Below are 23,513 nucleotides of genomic sequence, written 5' to 3'. Positions count from 1 at the left end.
ATTGAATATTTATGTGGTGATGCATTAAAAAATAATTGTGTGTAATGTAAAAAGCAATACTTCTGGAAATATGAAATATGGTGGTTAAATAATTGTAGAATTTATATATAAAATGTATTTAAGTACAACATGAATCTGTGTGTTAGGCATATTTATTTATAGCATATATTATATTTTAGATTGTATAATTAAAACCGAGATAAAATATGGGTTAGGAATTCATAAGCATTTGTTTTCGCCGCCTCCTTTTCAAACAGCAAATGTCAACATTTTTATTTTTTCCACGTGAAAATGATGACTTTGATTTCACGTTTAATGTATGAACACTTGTTTTTTGTTTGAGATAAAGACTTGATTGATTGAGCACTGTCAGAGTTGGCTCGTCTTTGGCACCACAAATGTAAACCTGGCGATGCTTCCTGCAGCATCAGTTATGACACTCTCACCTCCTGTGTCACTTCGCACTATATTTTCCAATGTGCCAAACTGAAATATGACTCTAACAAAAGAGACAAAACCTCCTGAGAATCACCTTCTGCCAGCTTCACCTGGTTATAGGTAGCAAGGGGAAAAAACCAAAAGCCAGGCAGAGCTAAGTCATAATTTCAAGCTAAAAGATTTGACTTAATAGCTTGAAATTTCCAGTTATTTTCTCTGAAGTGTGGGTTAATAACTTGTTAATAAATAACGTAAAAAAAAATCAACTTTTTGAGATAATCAAAAAATTTTGACTTACACATAAAAATATTGTTTTCAGTGGTTAAAAATTCCCTGCTGCTATCTTTACATCAATTTTAAATTTTGGCAAGCATACAATAAAAATTCTTTATTTTTACTGTCTATGTACTTCATCCATATATAAGGTAAAATTAAAATTAAAATAAAACATATCTTTTTTATTGTCTGTGTAATTTATCCATATATGAAATAAAGTGCATGATAAGATACAATATAAACCTTTTATACTGTCTATGGATTTTACTCAATTATTAATGTTAAATAAAAGACAGACTTTAAGATAATGTATATCTTGCAGTAACAACAAAATCAAATCAAAAAGTGGGATCCTGGTCCCCCTAGGGCCCTAGGAATTGCTGGGGCGGAACTGAAATTCTCCGCTGTAGTTTCCTCCGGAGCCGCGTGGATGTCACGTACGGCCGGAAGCGGTCGCAAATTTGAACAGCCATCACAGCAACAATAAACGCGCACTTTCACTTTACGGTATGTCTGCTGAATCAATATTTTATGAAAAATTAAACTAAAATCATACAGGATATTTATGTAAGGTGAGTTACGCAGCCCGTTGACGGCATTGTTTTGTGCGCTTCACAGCGTTAGCTACTCTTTTCAGCACCGTCGATTTTGAAACAGGCTATTACCTGAAAAACAGTCTGCTCCACAGTCATAGCTTCTGCTAAAGGCCCTTAAATGCAATTAAATGTATTGCCCTGTAGTTATTGCTGAGAATGCACGGGGTCTGTGTCATTTTTTTCGATAAGTTGCACAAGTTTTAATCTGTAAAAATTGCACCATTAAAGTACAAAATAACAGATTTTTGCATGCAGGGGTATTAATTGTGCACGTCATTAATGGGACACCTCAACACCAGCAGACCACGGCTACACTTTCCCGCCGTTGCAAGGTTGTAACCCAGAAAATAGACGTAGCCGTGCAGACCCCATCTCCTAAATAAGACGCTGAGCATGGCATCCTATTTTCCCCGTCAGTCCACCTTAAAAGTGCTAAATCGCCTGCAGAGGGACTCGTTTAGTCATTTTAAATTGATGCACGAGTTAAGTGAATCTATTCAAATTCACTGTAATGATTACTTTAGTTGGCTTTTTTCGTTTTTAAAAATATAAATCATTTTAAATAATTTTTCTGTATTTTTAAGCTATTACGTTTTTATGGTCTAAGCTGGATTTTTCAGGGGTTGCAAATAGACAAGCCTTTTTAAAATCTAACATTTTAGTTAATCCTAGTTTATGCTACTTCCTGTGTTTTTGTTTGATCGTTGATAATAAAACATTTATCACAGTCCTGGAGATTTTCCTTGGTTGGAAGCCCCAAACCTCTTTGGTGCGCACTTTTTTTTTTCTTTTTCACTTTCTGTTTCTTCTTTATTTGGATCTTTGTCTTGTGGGCCGAATGTGTAAACCACTACGCTGTTTTTATTCTAAGCCCAGTAGAAGATATGGCAGGAGACGTTAGAGGCCACCTTTGTTCAGAATTTTTCTTGTTATCACAAGCTGGTTTAACTCACATTTATTGATAGGCTGCTTATTTGTATTTCTATTAATTTGTTGGAGTTCTGAGGACTTTCAGCCTGTGGTCTCGTGGTGGTTGTTATTTAAGACTCAGACTAAAAGGAATGTCATTCTCTGCTCATATTATTCAAATCCATGTCCATCAACTATGCAGTCATATAGTTATTACATAATGTTACATATAATTAAGTAATTACATGGTTATATATTATTCGTGTTTTTGAGTTAGTACATGGTAAATGCGAGAGGACCCAAAATGGAGCCTTGGGGAACTCCAAGAAAGTTTTGTAGACTTAAACATGTCATTTCTGATCAGCATGTGTAGTAATACATTGTAAGGTTGTGTGATATGAACATTTTTCCAACCGACATTCATCAGTCCAATAAATGCCTATAGGAGATATATTCACACAGGTGACTTTTTGATGGGCGGTGTAATCATGCACAGACTGATTTGCACATTTAGAACACAGAAGTCCAAACATGGAATAACTAGTTGGCAAAAAAAAAAGAAGAGAAAAGTAAGTCGCCAATTTGGGATTTCTTTGGTTTTAAACCAGATGAAAGAGGTAAACCTGAGGATGTAACCAAAGGGATGTGCCGCTTGTGCAGACGTATATTTAAATAAAATGTTTTTGTTGTTTTCTGAACATAGGCTACTGCCTGTCTTTGTTTGAGTAAACAACTCGCTGCATTTGGGCGCACTCTGATGAAGGTGCATTTGCTCGCAGCTGGAAGAGGATGCCGTTAAGACAGCCCTATTATTTTTTCCCGTTGACTGCTTCTTTTAGTTTCAACCAACACAATTAGCAAACTTACTCATGGGCAAATACATCAATAAATCGTTCCTGTAAAAACGACCATTGAAAGGCTCAGCCTATTGTCCATGGTTGATAAATACGTCCAATCTTAATACATTGCAGGTGTAGAGCATTAAGATCCAATAAAAACACAACTGTGACTCTGACAACCTCACATCACTTAGACTGCTCTCATTAAAATGGGAAAAGTCCTGACTGAAAGGCATCGGAACTGCTGTTTTACAGGGATAAGGACTTTGATGGTTAGCTGAGGCAAATAGAATCGGCCAGTTTTGCCCTGTAAATGTGTTAAATCTGTATAAATGTGCAAATCTGGGTGGTCTCTAAGATCTCTGTAATTTGATGATTATGATGATTAAAGAGGACCTCAACAGTCTTCAGTATTAACCTATCACAGTATGTAAAGTTTTGATGAAAACATGTCCCCCTGACTCAACATGAAAATGACTGAATACTGCCCTCTATAGGTGTTATCCCCCTTTTAAGGTGGACTTGAAAATCCCCATAAGAAGCCAGTGTCAGAGCAGTGTGAGTTAAATAACAAAAATTAAGCAAACTACATTATTAGCTTCATAATGATATTATGAAAATATAATCAATGTTCATATATGCTGTCTTACAATGCAGACCAAATTTCTTTGTGTAATCATAAGTTATATGAGTATAATCACGCTTTTCGGTGATGATGGGAAATGTTTTGAAGCTACGATGTAAATTTAAAAAAAATAATAAAAGGCCCAGTACTTATTAAACGTAAGTAATGTGCAGTTTTATGAACAGAGTCAGCATTTTTATTGCTTTTGTCACATGTGTCAGTACAAGAAGTAATTGTAAAAGTAGCCAGTAACTCATAATAGCTGAATTTCAGCTTGAGAGGTTATCAGCCATTGACAAGAAAGGCATTTATTTACATTTATATCTATAACTGCATTTTAAGAGCTTAAGGTAGGCCCACTTGTCAGGGACACAAATTTTTAATATTAATTTCATCTATACATCAATTTTATCTGCTGCTTATCCAGTTCAGAATAATGGGGGTGGAGCCTATATGCAGGCTTCACAGTGGACACAGGGTTGTCATAGCGATAGGCATATCCATTAACACCTGTTGTCAATTTAGCATCACTAACTGACAAACAAACATGTCCTTGGACTGTGGGAGTAAGCTGGAGTACTTGGAGAGAACCCGTGTAGGTACAGGGAGAACAGGCAAACTCCACGCAGAAAGGCCTCAGCTGCTTAAGTCACTCCACCTCTGAGACATTTACTATGAATTTATCCCTCCAAAAATTGATTTGAAAAATTAAAAGATTAAATAGTGGTAGGGGTTATCATCTTCCATACACAATCTGTGGTCTGTCTGGACTCCACGTAGCTACACGTAGTTATTATGTTATTACGTCCAGTTATGTAATGAATCATAATGAGTAAAATGAAAACAATATTAAATAATAACTGTAATTTCTTTGTTAAATATGCAGGTGCACACCAACAGAAGTAGTCCACGCTGAAGCCGGCAGTATGGAAGAAGAAATTAAAGAACAAGGAGATCCTGTGAGCAATGAAAGGCAGGCCAGTGTAGGCAATCCAGTGAAGAGGGGAAGAGGGAGGCCGCAAGGCTCCAAGAAGCTGAACGTTTCCAACAGCGAGTCCACACAACCACAGAGGGGAAGAGGGCGTCCGAAGCTCTCTGGCACAAAACAGACAGAGCAGCGGGGCTCAGGAGATGACCATGCTGACAGTTTGGTCCAAATTCACAGGGGTCGAGGCCGGCCCAAAGGGTCCAAGAGTCAGGCCAGCGATGAAGACAGGACAGAGCATTCTCCTAAGAAAAGAGGCAGGCCACGAAAGTCTGTAACAGATGAGGAGGCTCCTGCTGAGGACTTACCGAACGGTGGCTCAGATACGCCAAAAAGGGGACGTCCAAAAGGATCGGTAAAGCGCAAGTCAGAGAGTTTAACAAGTGGGGAAGATGATGAAGGCAGCTCTGTAACGCCCAGGAAAAGAGGTCGACCGAAGGGCTCGCTTAATAAGAAATCAAGGCTGGAGAGCGAGCTTGGCATTGTGGGGATCTTAGATCTAAATGAGAGCCTAAACTCGGACAGAAGAGGACGACTCAGGAAAGCGGTGGTGAATAACACCTCGGCAGATATGTCGAATGGCATCTCAAATACGCCTCAGAGGGGAAGGGGAAGGCCAAGAAAAAGTATTGAACAAAATAAACTGGGCACAGATGGCTCCCAGCCTGTAAAGAGGGGGCGAGGCCGGCCTAAAGGGTCTTTAAACAAGAAACCCCCAGCATATAGGGTCCATGGTAAAGTGGGCCGGCCTCGGAAAGTACACATCCTGCCTGTGAGTGGAAGAAAACGTGGTCAACCGCGACAAAAGCCACCAAACAAAAGGGGGAGGCCGAGGAAGTACCCCCTGCCATCGCCTGAGGAGAAGAAAAAGCCAAAAGTGTGGAAGCCGCTGGGAAGACCGAGGAAATACCCTCGTGTGGATCCCCCAGAGGGATCTCTGCCCCCCCCTCGCAGAGCCCGTGGTCGGCCTCGCAAGTCAGAATCTAAGAAAGGCGCTCATTTACGCAAGAGTCTGCCTGCCGCTCCATTCACACCGCAAGACCCCATCGATGAACCTGCGAGAAAAAGGGGCCGTCCTCCAAGTACTGCAAAAAGCCAAGGCGAGGTCCCGCGGAAAAGGGGTCGCCCTAAAGGTTCGGTCAACAAAAATAAATCGAGAAGCGAAACCTTCCCCAACCACTCGAAAGCGTTGAGCGGTTCGCCTGCGGTTAGGATGGAAAGTGAAGCGGAGCTGGCAGAGGAGGAGATGGAGCACAACACGGAGACGCCGGCCATCGAGCACGCAAGCGATGAAGAAGCAACTCTGATTGATCAGGATGTAAACTTCGATGTTAGCAGCCAGGCTTGATGAACGATCCTGGTGTGACCAAAAAGAAAAGTTGCTGTAGTAATTGCTGTTTAAAACATAGAATCCATTCATATCGACAGAAACATGTTTTTAACATTTTGCCATCAGCTAGGCTAGATATCCAGCAGCTCCTCTGTTTTTCTGACTAACGTGTCCATCTTGTTTTTATCGTGCTACTTTTTTTTTCTTCAATACCTTTATTTCCGTCATCCAAGTAAACAAAAGTACTAATAATCTTTTACTAAAGCCGACATGTGGAAGAGATTCTTATAGACCGATTGTTCCAGTTTACATTCAGCTTTCAGATGTAGTGTTTGTTTTGTTGTTACTGTAAGAAGGACGCCTGGGGAATAACTTAGAGGCAGGTTGAAAGTCCAAATAAATGTTAGGACGATGAAAGGGAGGAGAAGAAGAACTATAAACAGCTTTTGTACGACAATGCAGTCTCTCATTAAGCCTTTCATCCTAAAGAAAAGAAATGTTTTCAAGGGATTTGTTTTCCATATTTATGCCATAAACTGACACAAAAATGCAGAGCTAAGCGTGCTCGCACACACCTCCTACACTGATACTGCTCTGCTGTCCAAGTCCCACAAATGACTGACCAAGTGTGATTGTAAGACGGGCAGATTTTAGTTTGTTTCCCCAAATCTCATTTAACTGGATAAATGTATGCAGTAAGATCAATATAAATCTGATAACAGTGAGCTATTTGCCAAACATTTTAAACTTATTTATATACATATTTCCCCCCCTATTGTGTGCTTGAAGTTGCTGTGACGGATATTTTTGTAAAAAGCAGTTTGAAGATGTGAAAACAGAAATGTTTATAGGTGAAAAATCACCTGAATCTGCAGCCGTACTCGACTTATAAAGTCTTGTGTTTAACCAATGTTGTTGACTTTGGCCCAGTCTCACTGCCTGCACCAACGTTAGCAACTAACTTAATGCAAAGATGGGTGACAAATTAAAGACGAGACCCACACAAAGGGTGATGGGACCAGTAGACTCAAAACCAGTAGGTCCTGGGTTTGAGTCCATCATCTGGCTGGGTTTACATGTTCTCCCAGAGTACTCGTGTTTCTTCCCACAGTCCAAGCTGAGTCTTTTGTCCACATACAAAAGGCGTGTCAGCTCCCTGAAAACAGGTTTTAAAAAACCTTCCGGGTAAATTTTCATGACTTCATGTGGAAAACTTTTTTTTTCTTGCAAATTCAAAGGTGTTGCACCCTTATCACCTGTTTTTTTTTTTTTTTAATTATTATTTTTTGTGCTCCGTGTTGTTATTTGCTCAGGATGGTTATTAGCCAACATGTCCATACGTTTGCGGTTGTATTTCCACCTGTGGGGATGTTGTTAGCAGATTATACAACAATCTTTTAAAGGGTCTGCACTTAATTTCTGCTCAAGGTCAGCGTGTCATTTCACGCTCATCTGTGAGCTACTGTGTCATGATGTTTTTAAACGATGCTCGTGTGGATGGGATTTAAAACAAAAAAACGGAAAGTTCCTGGTTTAAAAAAGTATCCGAGTACCTCTGGACATAGCAATAGCGCACATCTGTGAAAACACTTGTTTCTGCACTTTATTTAGGTTTTTTTCCTTTAATTTGTCACCCAGTCACTTGTAGCAGCTAACAGGTAAAAGAAAGCATGTCATGGGTTTATATTTGCAAGGTGGTTCTAAATCCAGCTCAGAATGTGCTTGATGATTAAAAGTTATTTGGTAATGAGTTTAAATTAAAATGATCTTTTTTACTTTTTTGTCCTTTTTTTGGTCAAACCTATGAGCTGTAGCAGGTTTCAGCCACACTGTCTTGTACTCTATATGAAATTATTCAAACAGAAATGCTTAATAAAGCAGAAACTATTTGGTAAGATTGAATTATTAGCCATTTGTCTCATTGCAACAAAGCAAATGTTGATGTTGTTTTAAAGATTTCTTTATTTTCTTGTTATTTATTTTAAGTTTTATTAAACCAGGAAAACCTTACTGAAAAGTTCTCAAACATGGCCCTGTGTATCCGAGAGGAGAGTTTACAGCCTCTGGAGGTTACTAACGTTTGAAATGATGTCATGATTTGTCCTCTACGCAGGTCCACGGTCGACGGTAGCTTCATCTTTCTTTTGCCTTAATCGCTAAAGCTTTGAATGTACCATCCCGTGCATTCCTCCTCTACATGTACCATTTTAAGCCTTTTTTTACTTTCCTCTTGTTGCAGATATCATTTCACTAATTTTTCAAAATGTTAGTGTAGCTGTGAAGCCTTTCGTTTGTTTGTTTAATCTTTGTAACTGTCGTGAGATCAAAATCCAGCTGTTGGGTTGGTTTCACGAACACTGCCTGACTTATTTTGGACGACCTTGTATAAAGCTGTGTGACATGTACGCCGTTCATACTGATTCTGTTTGGGTCAAATAAGAATTCAAGTTTCTAAATGCTGGATTGTGCTTTTCGTGAACGAAAGAGGTAAAAAAAAAAAAAAAAAGACACATCCCAGTAATATTTGACCTGCCTTTGTGAAGTCGAATAATTTCAAGTTGAAATTTGCATTTTGTGTGTGTGTGTGTTTTAAACAAGAAGCCAATAATTTGTGAGATTATGGTCGAGTTTAAAATAAAAATGTTGATCTTGTCGTTTTATTTCCCAAAGCGTGGTGTGATGTTTTGGTCTGTTTTCTGTCCATCAGCATTATTTTATTTATTTATTTATTTTGGGGCTGTTCATCGCCTTCACACAGTTTACGTGACTAAAGGAAGATTCGTCAGTTATCTGTTCATTACAAAATGCTGCTGCTCCACTCTCACCAGTCCTGTTTATGACTGCACTATGCACCCGAGTCATGCCGGAGCAAAGGTAGTATGTGTAGTGACAGATGAGTCATTCCAAACTATGGAAGCAATACCAGCAGACATTAGAATATTCAGCTTGGCACAAAGCAATGGGCGCTACATTTAAAGGGACAGTTCACCCCAAAATAAAAGTTGTTTATTGAGTTGCCCAATTCTGGTAATGTTGCGTTGCTGAAAAATCAATTTGAACGTGACCTGGTTACTAAGAAAAAATATCAGCGAGCTTATTTTGATCTGTTTGTTGTAGCAATTAGTTTCCCCCTACCAAACTACACCTGCAAACTATATACACGGGATGTAAAAATTAATGGTCTTCCCCCTTGCTGAGCTCTTTTGTTAGCCAGCTGTCAGCAGATGTAGACAGAAAGAAAATAGTTCCTGCGTGAAACTGACAACAACAAGGCTTTGAATGTTTTGGGGGAAGGAACGCTTCCTGGATGCAAATTGTTTTGCTTCATCTCTGAAAGGGAAGATCTCCATGGCGCTTTTATTATTTTTGTGTTTGACCTTAAAAATCACAACTTTTAAACAAGTTGGGAAGCTGTGTAAATGTAAATACAAACAGAATGGTTTGGTAATCTCATAAACTCATATTTTGTTCACCAGAAAACAAGAAATGTTTAAACTAAGAAAATGTACCTTTTTAAGAAAACATGAGGTAGTTTTGAGGTAATCTCAAAAAATTGGCCCACGGCTTTTCTTTTTTTTTTTTTACCACTTTGTAGCATCCTCTCTTCTTTTAACTACAGTCTGTAAAAACCTGGGAACTGACTGATTGGTGTAGGAGTCTAGAAACTCGACTGTCCTGGGTCTTCTTTGTTGTATTTCTTATGTCATGGTGTGTCAAATGTTTCCAGTTGGTGAAGGTGAAAGGTCTGGACTGCAGGCTTCTACTATAAAGCTATGCTGTTAAAATAGATGCAGTATGAGGTTTATACAATCAGAAATGCAGCTTTTGAACTAAACACTGATTCATGTTTTCTGAAAAGGAATCCAAAATTTCGACTCTCCCGACCACAGAACAGACCAGTTTGCCTCAGTCTAGTTTAAATTATCTTTGGCTCACAGAAGACGACAGCATTTCTGGATCATGTTCATATTTGGCTTCTTCTTTGCACGATAGAGCTACCGTATAACCTGCATTTGTAGATGGTGAGGAGAACTGAGTTCACAGACATGCCTGCTTTTTAATGCAATACCGCCCAACGACCTGAATATTATAGACATCCTAAGCTGATTTTCAGCCTTGTGCACACAGAGACTTTTTGTGCTATTATGTCTTTACAGTTTTACACTGGGGGACATTATTCTAACTTGTAGGTGCAGTTTAGTGCAGACTGGTGAAACTCTGCCCATCTATACTTCTGAGAAACTGCCTCTGTCAGATGCTCTGCGTATACCCGGTGTTACTGACAACTGGGTATAGTTTAGTTAATGTTAGTCTTACTTTTTTAGCCTTTCGTTGCCCTGTCCAAACTTTTTTGAGATGTGCTGCTGGCATCAATTAAAAAAAAACAAACAAACAACCTTTTCTATGTTCAATTGTGAATGTTAACAGAAAGCCCACAATATTTATCACATTTAAATCAAAATTACAAAAGCAACACACGACAGGATCAATCACAAATAACAGGAATGCCTCTCTAGAAAGAGGTTTGTTTCTTTTTAAAAATAATAGTAAATAGTTAATTGTGTGTTCTGCTATTTTGCAAACACCTTTTTGTTCTCCCAGCGGAAAATCTTCCCATAGAAACTTTAGCTTATAAAGTGATTGCACTGGAATTATGACCTCATTGTGTTTTGGGGTGTCTGGTTGAAGATGACTGCACAGGAGTGGAGAACCTCAGAAAACTGATTAATGGTGGTTCAAGAAGAGTCTGCCTCAGTACACCATCACTCACAATGATACTCCAGTTTCTACTAGTTATTTATTTATGATTGTATGAATGAGTGGATGAGTCCAAACCTTTGACTTTCATAAGAGTAATCCTTTGTCTGTCATCTCTCCGTACACACAGACAAACAGGTGACACGACAAAGGCGTGTTAAGCAAAGGGAAGCTTTTATGTTTATAAATTACAGACCCAGACAGACTCCTACACCTGGTCCAGGTTTTAAAAATTCCTACTTTAGGAGAATCACTGGTGGAATTTTCCACTCTCACCCGAGGTGGGAGATTCCTGTTGGTGAAAGGACGACCAAATGAGCCATTGTTTAAGCTGAAACGTGCTTGAGGTTTGTTTTTTTTTTTTTTTGTTTTTTTTTAAGGTAAACTTAAAAAAACAAAAGTGCCTTGGAATTCTTTGATCGTACAACAAGGATTTTTGGATTAAGCAGGTAGCTATCCATATATATAGTTGTGTAGATCCATTAAATTCAAGAAAAGGCATATTTCCACAGTTGATATCTCAAAAAATGGACCATCTGAAGGTAAAAAAAAAAATACGTGAGCATTATTTATGCCTTTTTTACTGCCATTTTAAGAATAAAACCTTAGCTTAGAGAACAGATTTATTTGTGGCATACAGGCTTTTTAACAGAAAGTACAGCGTTTAAAAATAATTGTTTTTCGTTTCCATCTGTGTGCCATTGCAACATTAGTTTACACACACACACGCACGCACAGAAATGCTGTTAAGATAGCAGTGGAGTCTGTTAATATGAGGAGCAAAGGGATGAGCGTGCATTTGGATACAGTAATAATGAACAGGTGGGGCTATTATGAAAAAACAGCTGTGATTTTAAACTAGAAAATGCAAAACAACCTGATGACTTCATGGCTGTGGGATGAGGTAATTCACTGCAAGACTCACGAATAGAAACCAGGCTGTAGTTCACAAAAACACCCAAACAGAGGATTTTTGGGACAATCTTCCATAGTGTAAAGCATCACAGAGGTCCTAAACCTTTGACCAAAGCAACCGAAAAACCTTTCAGACTGAAGAAGTTGGATACATTTCTGAAACATTAGCTAGAGGCTGATTTATCAGGACTACAACTTTATTGAGATATGCACCATGAACACGATGAGGATGAGTTGTTAAGGGTGTGTAGCAGGACAGGGAGGGTACTTTTTGGTTTCTGAGCAAATATCTCCATACTGTCAGCTGGAAGCAACATCAGACTGCAGCACATGAAAAATTGACTCAGTGAGTATTATGCAGTCATAATTATTATGCATAATAATGCATAATTATTCAGTTCAATTATGCACATATTATGCATAATTGAAGGTGCTGGAACAGTGAGGTGCTGATGAGAGAGAGTAGAAAGCAGAGGAGAGCTAGTGAATAAGGAAGTGCAGCGGATTACTATGGAGAAGGAGAGGGCAGCTATGAAGAGGAAGGAGAGTGGAACAGCGCTCGGTTGAGATGACATACCTGTAGAGATGTCTAGGAGAGAGGGCAGTGGACTTTTTAACTAGTCTGTTTAATAGTCTTGGAGAGTGAGAGGATGCATGCGGAAAGAAAACCCATGCCACGAAGAGATGAGAAAGAGTTAAGAAAAGGTGGTGATGATCAATGAGGAGCAGTATGACTTAATGCTGAGAAAGAGCGTTGAGTGTGTTGGTATTTGAGGACTGTGGAGAAAGCATATATTAGGATGCCAAGACAGGAACTGTGGTACTGCATGAGGAAGGTGGGAGAGAGCCCGGAGAGATGGAGGTATGAAGTTAGTAGAAGCAAGACAGAATATGTGTGTGTGCATGAAAAAGCGACAGATGGAAAGCTGAAGCTGCGAGGAGCAGAAGTAGTGAAGGTGGATCAGTTTAAATATCTGGGTTTAATGCAATGCAATGGACAGCTTGCAAGAGAGGTGAAGGGCCGAGTGCTAGGGTGGAGTGCGTGGAGACAAGTGTCAGTGGTGATTTGTGACAGAAGAATAGTTACAACAATGAAGGTGAAAGTTTCTAGGATGGTAGCGAGACCTGCTATGATGTATGGCACGGAGAGGAGGCTCCTGGCCTTCTGTTTCTGTGCAGGCCACGCCTCTGTATTCAGGTGAATAAATTAGCCTGTGAAGGGAAATGCGTTTGTTATGAAAAAGGAAATTTTTTGTTGTAAATTTGAGGCTGTAAACATGCTTTTTATGCTGTAAAATTGGGCATGTTAACATTTAGAGATTGAACTATTCTGAAGACAGCTCCTCAAGTGTTCACTAGAGGAACTGCAGCTTTTCAGCTCTGGAATAAAGGTTGATTAGCTGAACACGTGACTTTTTAGTAGAGACCGTAAAGATTAATAATAAAGATAAATACTCTAACTTTGATCAGAACCCCGATACAATAACGCTTTGAGAGAGGGCGGGGATGTTGACGTTTCTCGGGCGGAGTGATACTTCTGCACTGTTTCCGTTTCCCTGTTTAAACAGTGGAAGAGCACCTGGCCTCACCTGTCTGGAACTTTGTTTCCGCTTGCGGGAAACGGCAAAACTGGCGACTTTTAAACGAAGTTACGGATTGTCTCAGTGATGTGACCGGATTTAAAACCAGGTAAATCTACCGTTAACTTTTTTAAAAGATATATTTTAAAACCTGGTGCGGCGAAGAATCAACGGGCTGAGTCGTACTAAATATAGAGTTGCTAAACAAGTTCTGGCTGAAGCTACTTTTTCTTTCACGGGCTTCTAAAGTTACTTTACAGTGCATTTAAAGGCCCAGAAACGTCTCTGTGACACCTTAAGCCTTCACAGCAAACTCTAGACAATAAACTTGATCAACAGTGACCTGTTTTTTTTTTTTGTTTTGTTTTTTTTAAAAAGTGAAATACCGATAATGTGGACCGGTCGTCCAGAAGCAGAAGTATTTCCTGAGAAATCGCAGCGGCTGCCTCACATATTGTAATGCGTGTACAGCTTTGAGCACTCCTATCTCGTTTTCTTAAATGTTTAAGAAAACAAAACATTTGATAACACATTAGATTTTTTTTTCTAACGACTTTGCACGATATTTTCAATCCTGAACAGCTCAAATCAGATTAATGGACGATGCAGCTGATTCTTGGTTGAGGCCTCAAAGTGGTGAAATGCCATGAGAACTGCTTTAGTTCTCAATGTCATAGATTCAAAGAGGTGCTGGAAACGTTCTTCAGAGATGTTGCTTCATGTTGATATGATTGCATCACACAGTTGCTGCAGATTTGTGAGCTGCGCATCCATGATCTGCTGTTCCACCACATGTCAGAGGTGCTCTGTTAGGTTGAGATCTAGTAACTGTCAGTGCAGTGAATTCATTATCATGTTCAAGAAACCAGTTTGAGATGATTTCAGCTTTGTGACGTGGCACGTTATCCTACTAGAAGCAACTATCAGCAGATGGGTACATTGGTCTCAAAGAGAGATGGTTAGCAACAGTACTCAGGTTGGTACTAAGGGGTCCAAAATATACCACAAGAATGTCCCCTAAATTGTTACATCACAAGCAGCCTGAAATGCTGATACAAGGCAGGATGGAGCCATGCTTTCACATTTCTGCCAAATTCTGATCGTACAATCAGAATGTTGCAGTAGAAATTGAGACTCAAAATAAAATGTTATTTGTATAGGACATTTTCAGAAAAATCTCAAGCAACAATAAAATGAATCAAATACAAGTTTAAAAAGAAGCATTTTTAGCTGCTTGTTAAAAGGGATCAAATCCATTGATCAGAGGCTCAGAAGGATGTAATTGCAGATCTGGGGGCCACTGTTATAAAAGCTCTCAGCCTTGTGTGATGCGGGCCCTGATCACTTGACCTCCAGGACCTTGCTGGGAATGCAAGGATGTAAAAGTTCACTGATGTAACCTGAAGTCTGTCTGTGCAGAGCTCTAAAAGTCAAAGCCAGATCCTTAAAGTAGACTCTGAAGATAATGGGGAGTCAAGGCGAATGAATTAACAATGTTGTGAAGTGGGAGCACTCAGGAGATTTAGAAGATAACCTATAGAAGTTTCAAGGAAGCTTTCTTAAGACAAGTGAACAATGAATTGCAGTAATCCAAATGTGATGAAATAAAGGTGTGAATAACGATTTTCCCTTCAGAGTGTGACACAATGAAACTGAACTTGGTAATATTTCTCAAGTAGAATCCAAGAGTGAACCAGAGATTTAACGTGAGCATTCAAAGTAAAGGCCGAGTCAGAAGTTACACCTGAGAGAAGATTTAGCTAACGTGGCAGAGGATCAAAAATTTCCATAACCTTAGACACAAATCTTTTCAAAGCACAAAAAAAGGCTTCTGTTTTTGCTTCATTAAGTAGAAGAAAATTGTCAAACATCAAACTTTTAATATTTTCTAAATCCAAGAGTAACTATACAACTTAGAAAAATCTTGGGGCTTAAAGGAGGCATACAAATGAACGTCATCTGCATAGAATGATCCAAAAAAGTACTTAATAGTGCTCAAACTGTGCTGAAGAGGGACGAAAACAGCCTTCTGGTACACCGTAGGCAGGAGAATAGGACCTAGACTTGGAAGCAGTCATGGGAAAGGACCATTCAGGCAGAAGTGATGAGAGTCATTTCAAACCAGGCCACGATACGCCCACCCAGTATCTCAGTTAACTGAGCAAAAAGTGATCGTCAACATTTCTGAAGGTAGACATCAGCAGAACAGATCAATCTCCTGCATGATTGATCCGGGGCTGGGTGGCGGGGGCAGCACCTCCCTCTACCCTGCCACCTCCTCCCGCTTGTCCTTGGGAACACCAAGACATTCCCAGCAGTGGAACCTGGTGTGGTCTTTGCTGCTGTAGCCCATCTGCTTCAAGTGTTGTGCTGTGTATTCAAAGATCCTCTTCTGCATGTCTTGGTTGTAACAAGTGGTTGTTTGAGTTACTGTTACCTTCCTATCAGCTCAAAGCAGTGCGGTAGTTGCTGGTGAAGTTGCTGCCATGTGATTAGCTGATTAAATATTTGCATTAAAGATAAATTCAACAAGCGTACCTAACAAAGTGGCCTTTGAGTGTACATCGTGATCTCCTAATAATTTTCCCGTTCACCCTCTGGATTAGTCGTTTATTGCATTTGCGACTCAGACACGTAGTGATTCATGTATTAATCCTGTCACATAAATCAGAGCTGCAGTAACATGTTGTATGCACAGTGCTGGTATGTGTGACGACAGAGTGAGCCATATCTGGTAACACGCCCATGATAAACGGTGAACTTTGATGTTTTTATGAAGCTCAAGTTGAAGCAGGCTGCTGCTTCAAGCATCGTTATAATGTTTTGTTCCCTCTCTCACAGAGAAATGCGAACAAAGACGACTTTTAGGAGCTGGTAACAAAAGATTCTCAGCAGTGCAGCTGGTATTGACTGGAAGTAAAGAAACCCCAAGAATGGCTGACCTAATCAACAACACAAGTGAGGAGCTGGCATTTTCACCTGCTGCTTCAACTGCAGAGCCACAAACGCCAGTAAGTAAAAAGCCACAAGAACACAACGGCTTGGAGGACAAAAGAAAGCTTACAGATGATGAGGAGGAGGAGGAGGAAGAAGAAGATGATGATGATGCGACCAGCTCTGCTTTTCTGGAGCCAAGCACTTTACCGTGGTCGGCAGGCAGAAACAGCAGAGCCCTTACAGAGCAGGATGAGGGAATCTCGTCAGAAAAAGGAGGATCAGAGCTTGATGAGAGGGACACGGGAATCAGCAGAGGGAGCCAGGACCTGTCAGAGGAGCAGAGCCAGGAAGAGAGCGATGTGAAGAGCAAGACCAAATGGAGGGAGAGCATGCCCGAGGGGGAGAGGTGGAGGGACGATGAGATTAAGGTGAAGCAGGGTGATAAAGAGGACGGCTCCCTCGCAGATGATGAGGATGAGGAAGAGGAAGACGAAGGGGGATTAACATGGGTCTCGGAAAAATCATCTCCAGGTTTCACGCCACAAGTCACGATTTTGAATCACTCCACGAAAGAGGTTCCCGAGGTGAGCAGGCCACTCGGAGAGAAGGAGGTGGAGCCGGAGATGGAGCACGACTCCGTTGTAGAGTTTTACCCGGAGTGGACAACCAATGACGACAAGTACTGTGAGTATCCCGACCAACCCAGACTCTGCTACACCCAGCCCACTTTTTTTATTAGCATTAATAAGGACCTACTCCTTGCACCGCTGAAATCTTAGTGCTCTTATTCTGAAAAGTTGTTTCATTTTTGTTTTCAAAGTATTTAAAACTCCATCACAGTCATGAGGTGAGCAGCCAAAGTTGGCACACAGGCACATCTTAGGCGCCTTGATATCATTGATATCAGGTATTACGATGTCATCGCATTCCTTAACAACCTACTAACTGGCTGAAACAGCCTATTTGTGGCTTTTATGCACCTAGCACACCTTACAAAAAGAACAGTATTTTAATTTCACACCAATAAAATCTTGAATTGTGCTATATAGTACTCTTTTTAGTACTCTTGGATCTGTCTTTATATGGTTACCTGAGACTCGAGGCTCTACTTGATAGCACAGAAGCTCCACCTCCTCTATTCATGAGGGGCTGCCAATCAGAAGAGGAGCTTGTTTCACACAGTGGGTGAACTGAGGAGCTGCATCAAGACTAAGTATGAGAGAAATCAGGAAGTGTGAATCATGCAAAGTTACTCTATTAAAGTCAAAGAATAAAAATATGGAGTAGTAATTGAGGATAATAGGTCCGCTTTAATTTGATGATCTAATCACATGTTGGTTCTGTTCCAAGTAGGTTAGCGTGTTTTCTGGAGCACATTTTCCCCCAGTGAGAAAGTCATTGGTGACCCGGCCTAGATCTCCCTTTTTTTTTTTTTTGGTGCTTAACTGGAATTAAAGACACGTAATTATGTCTTTAGGTGAATCATGCTGTGGCTTCAGGATATGTTGTGTCATCTTTTTTGGTACAGTCTCCTTCCTGCAGAGTTACTTTGGCTAATCATAAACCGTAACTGTGTTCTTCCTCCTCAGACCTGTGTGAGCATATCTGCAAGGAGAAACTGAGGGTGGTTTTGGCGATGGTGGCTGCAGCAATACTTTTCCCCTTCCTGGTGTGGGGTGGTTACGCCCTAATACCTTTTGATTCGCCAAAGCTTGAAAGCGCCCCCCTCAGGGTGGTGTACACACTGCGCTGCGCCTTTTTTGCCAGCGTGCCCATCCTGCTCGGTGAGACTTTAGTGTTTTCCTGTGTTTAAAATTGTAATGCACCAAAGCAAATCTGTCATGCAAATAAGAAAATGAGGTGACGATGATCTTTCTCTGCAGGCGTGGTGGTGCAGGGCCTCGCCCGGCTGCGTTACAGCGCGGTCAAGCCCCTCGTTCAGAGTAACCTGTTGAACATCCAAGTGGCAGTGCACTGGCACTACGTCAATGAATCGCTCGGCCTCTTCCTCTTCTACTTCCTGCAGCTTGCTGTCATGGCAACCTACATCAGCCAGGACCTCATCAAACTGGTGCCGCTGCTTACCATCGTATTTGTTTTTGGCAGGTACGTGTTTGTGTGCGTGTTGTCAGCAACTGGTAGTTCAGTGATGAAAATATTATGTTCTGTTTCTGGTCTATACTTGCATCGCTGTACCAGTGCTGCAGCAGAGGTACAGTGGAGATAAATTATACGTTCGTGGTGATGTCACTGTTTGCGTGCAACATGGTCACTCTTGTGTGACCTCATCAGAAGCTCGAATGTCCTCAGCAACACTAATATCAGGAGGGACTAGGACTTCTGGTATAATAAGCTGACATGGTGTCACACCTCTTCCCTGCTTCTATAGCAAGGAGGCTGTCTGGTGAAAGGCTCACTCATGGTACTCAGAGAACCGGGGTTATATACATAACCTTATAGTTCTGGTCTTCTACATGTGTTGATGGGCAGGTTTTGTCTGAGTCACAAAAGGAAATTAAGGAAATTAGTGCAAGTTTTGCATGTCCTCAGTACCAGTATAGGTGGTCACATCATTGTGCTTGACACAACCAGTGTGTCGATCATAATAGGCTCGTATGATTGGAGTTTAACCATGCATTGCATTAACTTTTGATAATTGGTGCCAAATAAAGGGATCATCAGCAGTTTTTGAAGGATTGTTTAAAAAACAAAACAAAAAAAAACAAAAAGTTTGTCCAGATGTCCGCACGTCATAATGACCAAACCTATTACAGTTCATGCTAAGGGGGAGGGTTGATGACAACACTGTTGCAGTTACTACTAAAATCCAGGAGCTGTTGTACGTCCGTACGATTTATCCTCCATTAGCTATGATTGGCCCTATACAATGATCTGAATCCATGAAAGTTTTGTCTGTGATAAAGTTTTAAACCTGTTCGACTGTCACAGTCGTCTCTGTGAAACCTGGGAAACCTTTTTAACAGCCTTTTAAATAAAGTTTCACTCTTTGTTCAGTCAGTGGCTGAACAAACAAACATGACCCCTCGATCAGTTTTACTAAATTGAATACAGTGAAACTATTTGCATGCTCGAGCACGATTAAAACAAGATATATTATCTAAACCACAGAGAGGGTGAATAACTTGTTATATAACCTGTTACTTCCTGCTGTTTCTCTGTTGGACTCGTCATGCCTCTAACTGCTTTCCTGCCTTTCATCATCTGGTTCAACTGGGGATTTGCCCTAAACCTGTCTGATCACCCGTACTGCTGCAGTTACTTTATCCACAGTTTAAAGCTTGCATGCAAAAGAAAAACATCTGCAGTGGGGACATCACAGTGCCGCCTGCTTACAAAAAACAGTGAGCCAGTCGTATCGATCCCTGGTTCAAAGAGTGTGCTGTGGGACTCTGAAAACTAGTGATAAGTCAAGGGTAGCTCAGGGTTTATTTCTCAAAATTTGCAGTCTGAAATTGCACTCAAAGATTATTTTTTTTAGTTTTTTTACCTTTGTGCACGTCATTATATTTTGGGTAATCTGCATAAACCAGGGGTGGGCGACTCCTGGCCTCAAGGACCGGTGACCTGTAGGTTTTAGATGTGTCCTTGAGCCAACACAGTTCCAACTGTGATTTAAATGGCTAAATTACTTCCTCAACATGTCTTGAAGTTCTCCAGAGGCCTGGTAATGAACTTATCATTCGATTCAGTTGTATTGACCCAGGGTGATAACTAAAACCTGTATGACCTGGTTGAGGCCTGGAGTTCCCCACCCTGGTATAACCAATTAGGAGCAACATACAGTGGCTTGCAAAAGTATTCGGCTCCCTTGAACTTTTCCACATTTTCTCACATTACAGCCACAAACATGAATCAATTTTATTTGAATTCCACTTTAAAGACCGATACAAAGTGGTGTACATGTAAGAAGTGGAACGAAAATCACACATGACTCCAAACATCTTTTACAAATAACTGAAAAGTGGCGAGTGCGTAATTATTCAGCCCCCTGAGTCAATACTTTGTAGAACCACCTTTTGCTGCAATTACAGCTGCCAGTCTTTTAGGGTCTGTCTTTACCAGCTTTGCACATCTAGAGACTGAAATCTTTGCCCATTCTTCTTTGCAAAACAGCTCCAGCTCAGTCAGATTAGATGGACAGCGTTTGTGAACAGCAGTTTTCAGATCTTGCCACAGATTCTTGGTTGGATTTAGATCTGGACTTTGACTGGGCCATTCTAACACATGGATGTGTTTTGTTTTAAACCATTCCATTGTTGGCCTGGCTTTATGTTTAGGGTTGTTGTCCTGCTGGAAGGTGAACCTCCGCCCCAGTCTCAAGTCTTTTGCAGACTCCAAGAGGTTTTCTTCCAAGATTGTCCTGTATTTGGCTCCATCCATCTTCCCATCAACTCTGACCAGCTTCCCTGTCCCTGCTGAAGAGAAGCACCCCCAGAGCATGATGCTGCCACCACCATATTTGAAAGATGGTGTGTTCAGAGTGATGTGCAGTGTTAGTTTTCCGCCACACGTAGGGTTTTGCATTTTGGCCAAAAAGTTCCATTTTGGTCTCATCTGACCAGAGCACCTTCTTCCACATGTTTGCTGTGTCCCCCACATGGCTTGTGGCAAACTGCAAATGGGACTTCTTATGGTTTTCTGTTAACAATGGCTTTCTTCTTGCCACTCTTCCATAAAGGCCAACTTTGTGCAGTGCACGACTAATAGTTGTCCTATGGACAGATTCCCCCACCTGAGCTGTAGATCTCTGCAGCTCGTCCAGAGTCACCATGGGCCTCTTGGCTGCATTTCTGATCAGCGCTCTCCTTGTTCAGCCTGTGAGTTTAGGTGGACGGCCTTGTCTTGGTAAGTTATACTTTTGCAAGCCACTGTATTTGGCATCAGAAGCTCTCTGGTTCCCATTTGTAGCCAATGTTCTGTTAACCTGTTACATCTGAGCATTCATAAATGGACGGTGTGGAATAGATTTTAGCATTTTATAAACCAGATTTAATAGGTAACAGCTGATTTAGACTTCTGCAGCGAGTCTTCGTTGAGCTGATGATGTCACCTACACACGTGGACAAGCTTCGAGGCTACGTTCTGCTTTTCATAAGCAGTCTGCTGTCAGCCGATTTTAAAAACTGCTGTAATAATGAATACATTTAATTTCCAACTCGGGCTGAGAGCTCTGAGACGATAATTAATTCTTCCTATACCACAGCACTTTGAGCTACATACTGAAAAATAAGGCCTCAAATCTCCAGTACTCCATCACATTGTGCCCTGAAAAAGATCTGACAGTCTCGAAAACACGATGACAGAAAATTAGGACACTTTAAAAAAAGAAAAGGGGAAAAAAAGCCTCTATTAAGCCATTAGTGCAGCTTTGAGTCATCAAGCACTCGATACAAAAACAGATGAAAAGCATAAAGGAGCTGCGCTGTCTAATGTTCCTGCTGAAAGGAGAGAGTGGGTGTGTGGGCTGATGCGGGCAGTGATCAGATCTTCTCTCAGTATTGTGTCCAGCTGCTGGTGACTGCTTCAAACAGAAATGAGTCTCATCCCCCTCTCGTTGCAGGCTGATCTACTGGCTCTGCCTCTCCCTGGGCAGCAGCGCCAGAGGCTTCGGCTTCGGCTTCTCCTTCTTCCCCATACTGGTTATGCTGGGCACCAACCTCTACTTCGTGTGCTCGTCGATGGGACAAAACGGCATCTTTGACGTGGCGCCGCCCACCTCTGCTCCTCCACCCAGGCAGCGCTGGTGGGGTTAAAAGGGCGTGGAGCAGAAAGAGACAATGAAACCTGTAATATAATACTTGGAGTATAACGATACAGTTTTTGCTCACAGACAGCTCGTTCTGTCCTGGTGGGTCCAAGTTTTAATAAAGAAGTCATCTGCTGATGAATTAAATATGCTTTATGATTATTGATCAGCAGTGTTGTGTAAAAATATATATATTTTTGTATAATTTAGCCCTGATGCAGTTCATCATACGGGGCTGTTAATCAGTGACTTCATGAAAAGCTAAAGGATCTCGACTTAGTGCGAAATGTTTCCTCGGACTTTTTTCTGTTTACAAAGAATTCAAACGTACGAGCTCGTTATGTTGTGGGTGAAGAAAGTGACTTTAAAAACCGGAGCGTCAAAATCATCAAAATCAGAAACATTTAATCAACCGTCCAATCATAAAAATATGACTCTGTACAGTTGTCTTTTTTTTCTTGTTTTTGAACTTTGCTTTGAGCAGACTGACGTAGACGATCCGGTTTATATAGATTTAACATTTTGGACGCCCTCATGAGACGATCCGTTCTTAGTGAGCTACAACTCTGTGGTCTCATGTTTTGTGCTGATGTAGTACTTTTTTGTATGTTTGTATATCTACTTGTTATTTTTTCACTTTAGGTCATATTTAGTGATTTAAACTTTAAAATACACAAACTAAAACAAAATATCTGAACTCTCGACATAAGAGAATTAAAAGATTTTCAAATCATTGTCTTTCACTTATTTGTTTATTTTCACACTGCTGCTGCCAGCTGTGTGGCTTCTTAAACTTAATATTTATAACTGTGCCTGTTAAATGCACCTTTGTTGTTTTGATCAAAGGCTTTTTTGTTGTTGATAGCGGCACAAAGTGAAATGCTATTTTTGGATTGTCCTTTTTTTTTTGTGTCCAAAGGATGTTTTGTGTTTATCCCCCCCCTCCTGCTGTGAGTGGTAAATATGTAAAGAAAATGTCAATATTTGGGCCCCTGAACGAGTTCAATAAATCTTCATTATGAAACATGATAAGAGTGCAGCTGATGATTCAGATTAAAATGCCTCATTTCATCAATTCTGTCCGGGAAAGGGTGAGTCAATGTTCTGAGTTTTGGCAACATCAGGATGTAAAGCTGAAAAATGCCCCCAGTCCTGAAAAGCAGACTGCAGAGCCACGATCGCGGTGACCCGACGAAGCTCGAGGAGCGCCGTATCGAAACCAGCAAACGACGGACGTGAATGAACTCTGAGTCAGTGCCACAGGGTTGAAGTCCATTACTGCGTCTGCTATCAGAGGGATCGTGAACCCTCCACTTGCCCATCCAATATCAATCATTAACATTATCAGTGTAACGATGTGTTCAAATCAATAGATTCAGTCCTTGTCTAGCAGAGTCCCTCAAACATCCCAGAACTGTGGTGCCAACACAAAGCTGCTTTACATCTGTGTAACTTTATTTAAGCAGTCATTTATTGATTCATTTTCGAGCTAAAATTTGTGAGTTGCAATAAAATTGCACAATGTACTTTTCCTTAATCACAATACAAGGCTTGTCAG

General features: G+C 40.7%; 2 protein-coding genes across 2 annotated transcripts; both read left to right on the top strand.

The window, feature by feature from the left end:
• The first annotated feature begins 1,136 nt into the window (after window positions 1-1,136).
• LOC102200975 (origin recognition complex subunit 4) lies at window positions 1,137-8,662 on the top strand. The gene is made up of 2 exons (XM_005740622.2): window positions 1,137-1,221; window positions 4,570-8,662. Exon 2 carries the CDS (start codon window positions 4,610-4,612, stop codon window positions 6,014-6,016), a length of 1,407 nt encoding a protein of 468 aa, XP_005740679.1. The 5' UTR covers window positions 1,137-1,221; window positions 4,570-4,609; the 3' UTR covers window positions 6,017-8,662.
• A 4,468-nt stretch (window positions 8,663-13,130) lies between these two features.
• tmem79a (transmembrane protein 79a) lies at window positions 13,131-22,984 on the top strand. The gene is made up of 5 exons (XM_005740621.2): window positions 13,131-13,360; window positions 16,093-16,872; window positions 17,778-17,972; window positions 18,072-18,294; window positions 21,770-22,984. Exons 2-5 carry the CDS (start codon window positions 16,185-16,187, stop codon window positions 21,960-21,962), a joined length of 1,299 nt encoding a protein of 432 aa, XP_005740678.1. The 5' UTR covers window positions 13,131-13,360; window positions 16,093-16,184; the 3' UTR covers window positions 21,963-22,984.
• The last annotated feature ends 529 nt before the right edge of the window (window positions 22,985-23,513 follow it).

The sequence above is a fragment of the Pundamilia nyererei genome, unplaced genomic scaffold (genome assembly GCF_000239375.1).
Source record: "Pundamilia nyererei isolate P.nyererei 1_Seehausen unplaced genomic scaffold, PunNye1.0 scaffold00102, whole genome shotgun sequence".
Taxonomy (NCBI): domain Eukaryota; kingdom Metazoa; phylum Chordata; class Actinopteri; order Cichliformes; family Cichlidae; genus Pundamilia; species Pundamilia nyererei.
This window is presented reverse-complemented; position numbering and strand designations above follow the sequence as displayed.